The following is an 11,896-nucleotide window of genomic DNA, read 5'->3' as shown; positions in this document are numbered from 1 at the left end:
CACAGACACCACAGTGTTGCTCCAACCTCACAGACACGCACCAGCTTCGTCTTGTTCCAGTGCTTCCAGGCACATTCGAGGCGCATACCACACCACATCTTCGCCATCTTCGTGTTCGGTTTAAGTTGGTTTTCTTCCTGCAACCACCGACCCAGTTCTCCCTACAGCCACCCGCGTCGTCTGCAACCACTCACCCAGTTCTCCGTGCAACCAACCACGTCGTCCCAAAGGTTGGTGGTCTTATTAGTTTTTATAGCTAGCATTGGTGTGTTCTGGCATTTTTGATAGTATGATGAAAGATGATAGAAGAGTGGATTTATAGTGTTGTGGATCTAATATGGAGAGCCGATTTCAGCCCGCATCGGATTTTGACATCCGATGTAGATTTTTTTAATGTTTTTAAATTTATATTTAATATTTAGTAAACTAGTAGCTGTTATATTTGGTGGTTCTAATGTTCTATTTAAATTGTTTTAGCCATTTAATGTTCTGTTTAATTTTTTTAAATTTATTTTGGGTGGTTTTAATTAAATAATTATATTAATTAATTAATAATTTATTTTAAATTTTCTGTTATCCTATCTTTGAATTTTATTTTAATTAAATTGTTATATTTTAATAATTTATTTATTTATATAAAGATTTGAATTAAATTTATTTATTTTAATGAAATAATAAATTTTATAGTTATTTCATTTATATTAAAAGAATAAAAACCAATTAATCCAATTATTAAAAGAATAAGAACCAAATAATCAAATTATTAAAAACCAATTAAGAATAAAAAAATATATGTTTATATAAATCTTTTAAAAACCGTAAAAAAACTGTTAATACGCATACATTACTCCAACAATGAAATAAAACAAATAAAATAAAAGAAACGGAAAAATACAATATAGAAATTATTTAGAATGATATAAAAGGTTTAAAATCGTAATTTAAAAGTACATTTTCATTTTTTAATCGTATAAAATTGTGTTTAAAAATTTCGGATATGAATATCCGAACCTATATAAATTGGATATGCATATCCGATGGACATTCTAATTTTATTTTTAATCTAAATTATTTTTATTAATTTTAATAAGTTCATAAGTTAAAAATTATTTTACTATTTATAAACTGATAAAAAATTATATATAATTTTAGAAATAAGGATAAACTTATAAAATAATTAAATCAGTAATATAATTAAATTTTTATATATAACATTAAATATGTATCGGATATTGATATTCGAATTTTTACTATCGGATCTCCATATCTAATTCCTACGCATTCGATTATCGGATGTCCAAGTGATGCTCCCTCCACCACTCTATTTTCTCCTTTCATCTCTCCAATTTTTTTTAAATTCCAAATTTACCTTTTACTTTTACCAATTTTACTTTTTATTTTTTAAAATCCTAATCTCAATCCTCTTTGACTTTCACTTTCCCTTTAACTCTCAATAGCAAGCCCCCACCCCCCATTGTCACTTTCTCTCTTTTTCTTAATTTCCACTTCGTTAACACAACATTTTCCATTTCCGTTTCTTCTTTCTTTCTTCTCTCTGTTGGTGCGTGGTGCATTGTTTCGCTATGCATTCAACAAAATACTTCCTGTTCGCATCGTCATAATTGTTTAATTTCACATGATACTGTACAATGGAACAACAGCCATCATCAGAGCTAGAGACATTGAAACAGTGTTCATGTAGTTACAATCATTTATAACAAGGAGCTTTCAGGTAGTGCAACAATTGGTATAATCAAAACCTGTTATAATAATAATATTAACGTAAATGATTACAAGAAACTAGGTAGTAGCAGCATTGTTGTGTTCCCCATTTTAAGGGATCACATGGAGACCCATGTGGGGAGGGATTTAGACTTTAGCAAACAACTAGTGAAAACTCAACTAAGAGAATATTTATTTTAGAGCTTAATTAAGTGCAGATTGTTGATTATTGAGATGATTTGAAAAAGAAATAATAAGTTATGTGGGGAGAAGAAAGAAAGAAGAAGAAAATGTTGAGTTAACGGAAGTGGAAGAGAGAAAGTTACAGTGGGGGGTGGGGGGCTTGCTGCTGAGAGGGAAAGAGAAAGTGAAAGTGAGAGGATATTGGGATTAAGGTTTTAAAGAATAAACAATAAAATTGGTAAAAGTAAAAAGTAAAAAAGATAAATTTGGAATTTAAAAAAAAATTGGAGAGGTGTAGGGAGAAGATGGGGTGGTGGAGGGAGCATCACTCCGGATGTCCACATCCCGCATGCATAGCCTCGATAGGTTTAGTTTCAGTTTTTCATTTCTTCATAGTCAATAAATTCAAATTTGGTTTCTATTTTCATGCATGCAAACAAATTAACAAGTGCAGAGGTCTAGGGTTTCTTTATAAAAATGAAATGGGGTGAAGGGGTGTAAGGGTGTAGAGGTGCAATAATGCATGTTTGGGGATTGGAGGAAAATGGAGGTGAAGTCAATGATAGGCACAAAAAATTTCAATAATAAAAAAATTAAACTTTTAAACCATTTATTAAATAATGACATTTTAGAAAATTGGAGATACAAAATGAAATCCTTGAATGTGCAAGATGAAACACCCTATTATAAATAAGATACAAAAACCTCTAACCTAGTGTACGAGTGTACTTTGCAAAAGATTCAACATATGCACTACATTAACTCATCCATAAAAAAATTTCATTTATTTTTTATTTTAACAAAAATTAAAATTATTATACATTCTATGTGAAAGGATTTATTAGATGCACTTCATTAACTTATTCATAAAAGTTACTTAAATTTGAAGGGTTAAATATATTTTTGGTCCCTTAACTTTCAGCGAAAATTGGAATTAGTTCCTCTTCAAAACTTTGGACTAATTTAGTCCCCAAACTTTAGAAATGTGTAAATTTAGTCCTTTTAACCAAATTTTGTTAACTTTATTTGATGTTTCAAACGCATTTCTTCGTGAACATTGAAGCAAAAATGTGTCAAACGGTGTAAACAACTCAAATGCTATCATAAAATGCACTTGAAACATCAAATAAACCTAACAAAATTTAGTTAAAAGGACTAAATTCACACATTTCTAAAGTTTGGGGACTAAATTAGACCAAAGTTTTGAAGAGGGACTAATTCCAATTTTCGCTGAAAGTTAAGGGATCAAAAACATATTTAACCCAAATTTAAATTCTATGCTAAAATTTTAGTATTGTTTATTCATTACATCTTTAAATATATTAATTTACATTAATTTTAATATTTTAAAATATATTAAAAATGAACACATGAAAGTCAGTGTATTTTAAAGATAAAAAAGGAAAAAAACCAAAAGAAAGCCTAAACTCAAATTACTCATTTGATGAAAAATTAAATTTAGTGTACATTCTTTACAAAAAGATGCAACATAAGTATTTCGTTAACTTACCTATAAAATTTACTTATTTGTTTTCATATTAGAACAAAAGATAAATAAAGGGTTAAATATGTTTTAGTCCTTAAACTATCAAGCGAATTTGTTTTTGGTCCCTTTTTCAAAGTAAGGTACATTTTAGTCCTCCTCCTTAAGGAAATCCTAATTTTTGGTCTTCCAAAACTAATACCGTTAAAAATCAGTTGAGCTGGCTGACGAGGTAGTGCCACATAATTTTTTTTTTCTGACATCACTCCTGCCAGATTTTCTCCCCTTCCACCAACCCAACCCCATTCCCCCACCATGGACCTCAACCCCCACACGACGCAATGCCCCCCACCCCCTGCCGCGCTTGAGATGTTCCTACCGCTCCTCAGCCACCAACGACCCTCCCCTCCCTTCCGGATCTCCTCCTCAAGGTGTTGTCTGTCTGCTTCCTCGTCTCCTCCTCCAAGCCCAACATCACTTCCACCCGCTACCCCTTCCCGCGCCGCTTCCTCAAATTCCTCGCCATGTCCCTCACCGCAACACCTTCCAAAAATACCATCACAACCACTGCCCTCAACACCCTACCCCCGCGCCACCACAACTTCGCATCTCCCTAATCCCTCTCCGACTGGCTCAAACCCCGCCTCCCCTCCGAGTCCTTCGCCTTGTGGGGCGTTAAGCCCGACACCAAAAACGTGCACAACCTCTAGCTCGAACTCTCCCAGGAAGAAACCTCCCTCGCCGATTCCACTCCTCTGGTTCAGACGGTCCACGTCATCCTCGTCCCTGTCACCGCCAAACACGATCATAGAATTGCAAGCAATTCACAAAATTAATAACATCAAACTCTTTAAAAAAACGAAAACTGGGGGGAAATAGTGATGAACCTCAAGCATGTCTTTGGCGAGAATCGATGGTGATGACGCCAGCGCTGCAGCCCATGCCGCCAAGGTTGAAGCTTTTGGCATTGCCATGGAGCTTGTACTTGTTGACGATCATGGCGGAAAGGGAAGGCGTGGGGTTGACAACGAGGATTCCAATGTCCTTGGGTTTGACGCGGGTTTTGGCAAAGAGGTTGTCAAGGGCGCCGAACATGACCTGATCGGCCTCTTCCCCGGCGGTAGGTTTCCTTGCCGAGGCCAGAGCGGAGGAGAATCTTGCGCTAGAAATCGAGGGAGGATGGGAGGAAGTCGCCGGTAAGGGTGGAGTGGTGGATGAACTTTTGGAAGTGGATGGTGAGGTGATTTGGGGACGGTAGCAGGAGAAGTCGAGGAGATAGATAGAGGTAGGGCAGGTCATGATGTAGAGGGTGGATCTTTGTCATCACACATGCCAAGAGTTAGGAAGAAAAACGGTGAACACACGTAGCAAGACATTAACCAGCTCAGCTAGTTTTTAACGATGTTAGTTTTGAAAGACCAAAAATTAAAGTTTCTTTAAGAGAGAGGACTAAAATGTACCTTACTTTAAAAAATGGACTATAAACAAATTTACTTGATAGTTTAGAGACTAAAAACATATTTAACCTTAAATAAAACTTACTTATTGTACATTCCTTGGTAGATAGCCCAGCATAAAAATCATTGAGAATATCTCTCATCCTTGTACTTGATTTTCATGGTATAATGTACTTTTGAAGCGAACTTGTGGTTAAATCACCTCTCAACTGTCTTTTTTCCGTCAAGTTTGTCCATAGTTTGATTAAACCAGGCTATATCCCTCGTTTGACTCAACTTCAACTTTTCTACTTAAGTCATAATTAAAATTTGCCCAGGAACATTTTTTTACATCTCATCCATGATGAGTCTCACTAAATCGATTTTAGGCAAACACGTTTTCAAACATCAAATGCATATTTAATAAGACATTTTAAAATCTTCCATTTAACTAAAATATTTATTAATCAAAAAGGAGTTACAACCAAGATGCAGATGGCGCGTGCACGTGGTTTGGCTTGTGGCTCAGTTGTCGATTCTCGATCATAATCTTGACAAAGCTTGTGTCTGCACTCTTCAACAGAGCTAGCAGAACTCTGTTATACCAGCTTAGAGCACGATACTAATTGAGTACAGAGATTCACATCTTCGATTTCTTTGACACCTGACACTCTGAGGGGCTTGTCGAGGGAGATGAAACATACCATCGACCCAAAACGTGGTATACAATCCCTTCGAGCCTTCAGCTCAGAGTTCATATAGAAATTGAGTGTGTACTCTTGCAAAAGTTCACTTCAATTTTCGGATCTCAAAAGCAGCTCAATTTTCACAGGTGTCGACAAGTTATGGCCCAAATGACACTCAATTGCAAGAAGTTCTGAGCGTTAAGGTGAAAGGAGATCAGAATCAGATGTCGCACCTTGATATGAAGGTATTGCAACTGATCTGTGAGTTTCAAAATATCAGATGATAAAAAATGATATATGCCAAATAACATACGATACTCAACACTTTGCTGCATCACATGATATTCAAGAGATATACCATTATACTACAGCCTTCAATACTGACAATTAAGTGTGGGACAACCAACAGAAATTCAAAAGAAAGTGGGTATAAAACTTGAGACCAAGAGGAGTTGAAGAAAGCGCACAAATCAATCTATGAAATAATAAGTTGCATACGTACAATGTAGAAATATAGCTCACCATCCGATAAACCCGTCTTCAAATGAATCTGTGACATTAAAACGTTTTTTATTGTGTACAATGAGTACAGATTATATTCAATGATGCAATCACAAAATAATAATCTGTCAATTGCCCTCAGATAATCAGTTCATCAAGTTTCAGGATAATGAAAAACGATATTTTATGAGCAAATGAATAGAAAGAATCACAGGGCTGCAAATTACAAACTTTTATGAGCACATGTGACTTTGTTGTATATATTTTACTATGTAACATTACACAGGCGATCACAAATATACATTTCCGAACCAAAATACAGCCATATAAACTACTAATCATTCTAACATCCATACAATAACAAGCCATACATGATTGAGCACCATCAATCATAAAAAAGAAAACCAAATACCTACATCCATTTGTGTGTACCACCAGTCTTAGGTTGCGACAAATTCATTTGACAATCTGTGCATTTCTGTTACTCCCCATGTTGCTGTGAATGACAATAGCACCTGACCTGAGATTAGATAGCAAGGTATCACGACCAGTCAAGACCACTTGGAAAAAACTATCGACTTCCTTTGTAAGAAGATCTAGTCCCTGTGAAAGCTTCTCCGTTGATTTTCCTAATTCCTCGACAATATTCGCAAGTGATTCCATCTCGATGGGATCTACAACACGCTGGATAATAGGATATAATTCCTTTACAGCGGAATCAACAGATTCCAACTCATTCAAAATAGTAAATCTTCCACTTGAAAATCTAACTCTAATTTCCTCATTTACAAGATTTTGCAACCTTTTAAAGGTTCCGGACCAAGAATATAAGTCAGCCACGTCCAGATGCATCACATTCTTTGTAGAGCCTGAAAAAGTTGCAGCAAACACACTGCAAACAAATACTGTGAGCACCTTGACTCCATACATAGCTTGCATCAAAACCTTCCCTTTTGCAGACTTTTTAACCTTAGGAAGATCAAGTGACCCCAGAAGACCATCCAAAATGCTTCCACATTTCTCAATCCTAGGGTTTCCTGAACCAATATGCTGCTTCCAACCATCAAGTGAAGAACATGCCCGATCATACTGCTCTGAAGAGGAGGAACCTAAATTGTGCAAAGCACACTGAAGTAAAAGATGACCCTGACTCATCCGTGATAATTCAGAGCTGAATGCAATGCAAAGATCCAGCAACTTCACGCTAATGTCAAAGTAAACATCTATCCATTTCTCATCCCAATCATTAACAGGCAGATCAAGCTCTGCTATAAGATTTTTAATGTCATTATAACTCTCAGAAAGTGCCTGCATCGCCAAAGTCATCCAAGACAAGCTAAGGATCTCATCCTTGCTCTCGTGAATAAGCTTTTTCAGCCTCTCTTCCAAAGTTACTTCAAAAGCTTGTAATACTGAAAACAGCTCTGAAGTAATTTTAGTGCCTCTAGGTGATATCATCCTAAAAGGATTTCCAAAAGGGAAGAACGATCGGTTTGCATCCTGCGCACGACTCATTTAGAACTTTTACTGCAACAAAAAAGACTGGAAGTAGTAAGATACAACATTGATGGAAAAAAAAAATCAAAATCTACAGTCACTAAGTAGAAGCAGTACACGACGAGTTATTTGTCCAATAAGTTTAGTATTTCTGCGCCTGAATAATATTTTTAAGTCTAAAGTGCTATGGTTAATATCAAACAACTACCCTTCATTAGCCACTGCAAACATTGTTTCTTCCCCTTCCCTTCTAATTAGGTCATTATCATGATAAGTATTTACTTTGCTTTTAAATTCGAGTTCTGAGAAGGTGTGAGATAAGTGTGACAAACTAAACCTAAGTAATGTATTGCTAGTAAGGCAGACAAAGTAAAAAGTCCCGAAAAATGAAGAAACAAAATTCCAATATCAGAAATTTTCACTTCTGTTCCTTTTCTTAGCATCTCGAAAAAAATACATAAGGGAATCAGAAATAGAAAAAACAGAAATTAAAAAAATCAAAGACCAATAAAAATTGTCCCCTGTTCTACAGTTCCATCTTACTATAATTTTGCTCTCAATAAAAATCCCCCCCTTTCCCAAATCAAGAAAGCCAAAAATTTCATAGAGTTTCTAGCCATCACTCCCAAAACACAGGTGACAGATATAGCCATATCGATTAATCTCAAAGGGAAAAGTTGTTATTTCCAATAAAAACTAAAAAATTATAAAAAAATTAAACAAACAAACAAATCGTCTGAACCTCACCAAACACGATAGATCAAGGAACTAGGAAAAAATCAAAGCCAAAAACTTTACCAATTCTCAAGATTTTCAACTAAAAGACGAAAAAATGGTTTGGGGGATTGCCTTCCAAGAGATTTACACAAAATTAAACGATAGACTTTGATTGAGAAATAGGTTAAGAGAGAGGATCGGAGGGTTAAAGAAGACAACCTGGGAAAGGATCGGACCGGAAAAGACGATTAGGGTTAGTTTGTTGATTTGGTTTGTTCCTTTGATAGAGTTTCTGCTGTCTGAATCAATATTTGTATGTGGTAGATGATGAAGGGAGGTGATGATAAAGCTACCAGGTTTGGTTTTAGATCCTTTGCACATTGAACACGTGCTATCATATGGTTGGTTCCTTGCCCAACTTTTTTTAGGTCACAAAAGTTTTTTCTTTGTTCTAATATTCTTCTCTTTGATTTTTTATAAAATTATACACTTTCTCTTTTAGTTTTATATTAATTAAGTATAAAATCATTTTGTGGTGAGTAAAAAATCATCTAGCTTAAGTTATCTTAGTATGTCGCGGAATATTTTATTCTGGTTCACTTAATTTAACATTTTTTTAATTTGGAGCCAACTATGATGTTTATCTAATTAGTATTAAAAATAATTGTCGGCAGTAACATTCAAATTTGGCAAGTTCAGCTGCAAAATGATTCATCTCAACGGCTCTAATTGTACAGGTCATGTTTCTCTTTGTAATTTTAATCCAACGGTTCTTATAGATTGCCAGTTCCACAGGAAAAGGTGTTTTTATTGCTAAAACGCGCATTTCATCGATACATAAGTATTGTTTTTAAAGATCAAGATTTATTATGTAATAATTTGTTATTAGACTTATTATTTCGTTTTAATATTTAATATATAATTTTTTCTAAATTTAAAATGGTGAATAAAAATTTAGCTTTTGAAAGAGAGAAAAATATTTAGTTTTTAAATATGTAAAGAGTTCAATAATTACATTGTACCGTTAAATTTTGTAAGCTTTTCTCTTGTTACTAAATTTTGATATGAAAATTTAAAAAATATTTTTCCAAACCAATTTGCCAAACCCAATATTGTTGTTTTAGGTTATACCACGCTCCTCTGTTTTTTTTTTCCCATCTTAATAAATACCCCAAAATAGATATAGTTTATTTGATCAGGTGTAGTGAAATTAGGTTAAGCTTCTTCCTTTTAAGTTTTGGATTTAAATCTTAGGAATAACAAAATGTGAATAATTTTTATTTAAAATATAATTATTTAAAAACTACCATTGATTAGGCAGATGATAATCATGAACTTTGAGTCTTAATTGGTATCTGAAGGAAGAGAAGAAAGAGAAAATGGAAATTATGCTTACAATTTTTTTTAATTCAATCCTATTACAAGTTTAATTATAAATTGTATCAAAAGCTAATATTTCTTAATGTAAAATACCTATAATCTATTTTAAATTAACAACTCATAAAAATAATTTTTTAATATATATCAATTCGCTTTCAAAATTATATAAATAAATCTCATTTTGAAAAAATTATGTACAAGAACAAGTTATATTAAATTGACACAATTTTATTAAGAAACAATTGTTACTACATTATGTTACTAATTTATGTTTAACATGTGAAAGTGAAGTTTTGTACCGATAGCACGACTTATTATGTATTAATATTGAAAGAATCAATATCAACTTCAATTTTAGTTAATTACTGTTAATTAAAATTGTGCAAAATTTATACAATATGAGATTAACCTAAAAGTCATGAAAACATGAAATGATTTTTCAAAAATATAAAAACACTAAAGTCCCAGCTACTACTTTCAATTTAATATTATTAAACCACTCATTTCTTAGCTTATTATTACTTTTTATTTTTAAAGAAGTAGTGCATAAAGAGCACAACTTTCTCTTTCCTTATTTTAAGTTTTTTTTTTTCATTTTCAAAAATTTTGATGTATACTTTTGTGTCTTAAATTATTTTTTTTAATAATTTGACTGGTTTCAAAAATTTATAATATTTTTAAATTTTTTATATAATCATATATTTTTGAAATTTAAGATATTTAAATAACTTAATTATTACCATATATATATATATATAATATATATATATATATATATTAAATAAAGTGTATAAAATTTAATAATTAAGTTATTTAAAATATTAAAAAATATTTACACAGAAAAGTTAAAAAAAATAGTAAACAAAATTAGAACATTTGATTTTATTTTGTGAATCAAATTACTAAAAAATATCTCAAAGAAGAAACAACGTTTGCACCAAAATTAAAAAAAGATCAATTTTTTTAATTATATTATTATAAAACATTTAAGACTTAAAATATTATAAAAATTTCAGTTGTTAAAAATAATATCTTAATATTAAAAAATATATGATTATATAACTTTTTTTTAAAATGTTAGAAATCTTTAAAATCAATTATTCAAATTATTAAAAATTAATTTTAAATTAAAGAATTGTGTATATCAAAATGTTAGAAAATGAAAAACGTGCTTTTTATCCACGATTTCTATAAAAATAGAAAATAATAAAATTAATATAAACTGATAAATGAGAGATTATAAATAAAATAGAAAATAATTAAGTTAATATAAACTGATAAATGAGAGATGAAGAAGTTGTCTGCATTATATCATGTGCAGTTTTAGTGTTTATGTATTTTTGAAAAAGTCGACTAATGTCTCTACGACTTTAGGTCTACTAAAATCATAATCTTAATGATTTATGGTAATTTTAGTTAATTAAAATTAAAATGGTTGTTGACTTTCAGAACTTCAACATTAATATATAAGTTAGTTGTAATTAATTAAAATTGTTGTTGACTTTCACAACTTCAACATTAATAATATAAGTTGTATTATGGATATATGACTTCAGTTTCACCCATCTAAAGTCATGAAATGTAATGATGACCTTTTTTACAAATGATACAAAATTTGACATGATTTATTGCACATAATTTTAAAAAAATGAAACATATAGATGAGTTTGAGATTGTTTGATCTCATATTGATATATAAAAGTACACCAAATAATTAATACTTTAAAGTTTTTTTTCTTTATAATGATATGATTATTTTTCGATTTTGTTAATGTTGCTGAGTTTGTGTGGATAAAATTGAGAAGGGAGAAAAAGTCATTTCTTGTGCCAGTTTTTGTTGGTGAGGAATCTCCTAACATGGTAATTTGATTGAAGAAAAAAGATGTTATAAAACGTGGTATAACATAATTATCAAGTAGTAAATAAACATTACATGCAAAATTCAGACAATATAACATTTTAAAACGTTTGAAGTTATCTCATATATATCTATATATATATATAATAACTCCTATTCTTGCTTTTATATGTTTTTTAATCACTTAAATTTTGAAAAAGAAATATGAATTTAATTAATGTTTGTAAACAAGTTTTCAATAATATCATATATTCTAGATAATGTTATTCTTAAAATCTAATTGTACACCGTTTATGTTCGAAGTATAATTTAGTTTGATTTTGAATGAAAAAATCTTCTAAATGAAACATAGAAATAGTAAGTGATTTGATTAAATATAATATTAAATTTAACCAAATTAAGTGAATCTTATTGTTTGAAAAAATTTGACACT

General features: G+C 31.5%; 1 protein-coding gene across 9 annotated transcripts; it reads right to left on the bottom strand.

The window, feature by feature from the left end:
* Positions 1-5,222: 5,222 nt before the first annotated feature.
* On the bottom strand, positions 5,223-8,599 carry LOC108329474 (protein BPS1, chloroplastic). 9 transcript variants are annotated; one of them, XR_001832234.2, is made up of 4 exons: positions 8,445-8,599; positions 6,428-7,538; positions 6,013-6,060; positions 5,223-5,769 (listed from the first exon to the last, which is right to left on the bottom strand). XR_001832234.2 is itself a non-coding variant. In XM_017563688.2 (3 exons), exon 2 carries the CDS (start codon positions 7,524-7,526, stop codon positions 6,468-6,470), a length of 1,059 nt encoding a protein of 352 aa, XP_017419177.1. In that variant the 5' UTR covers positions 7,527-7,538; positions 8,445-8,599; the 3' UTR covers positions 5,223-5,769; positions 6,428-6,467. The 9 variants fall into 9 exon arrangements, 7 of the variants coding, with proteins under 7 accessions (XP_017419177.1, XP_052728373.1, XP_052728371.1 ...); XR_008246792.1 differs by having other exon boundaries at positions 6,013-7,538; XM_017563688.2 differs by lacking the exon at positions 6,013-6,060.
* Between the last annotated feature and the right edge of the window lie 3,297 nt (positions 8,600-11,896).

The sequence above is a fragment of the Vigna angularis genome, chromosome 2 (assembly GCF_016808095.1).
Source record: "Vigna angularis cultivar LongXiaoDou No.4 chromosome 2, ASM1680809v1, whole genome shotgun sequence".
Classification (NCBI taxonomy): Eukaryota; Viridiplantae; Streptophyta; class Magnoliopsida; order Fabales; family Fabaceae; genus Vigna; species Vigna angularis.
The sequence above is the reverse complement of the archived record's forward strand: the minus strand, read 5'-3'. Positions and strand labels throughout refer to the sequence as shown.

Bases quoted from the DNA above. Each gene is read 5' to 3' on its own strand.
- LOC108329474 (XM_017563687.2), bottom strand. From the start codon at position 7,526: ATGAGTCGTGCGCAGGATGCAAACCGATCGTTCTTCCCTTTTGGAAAT.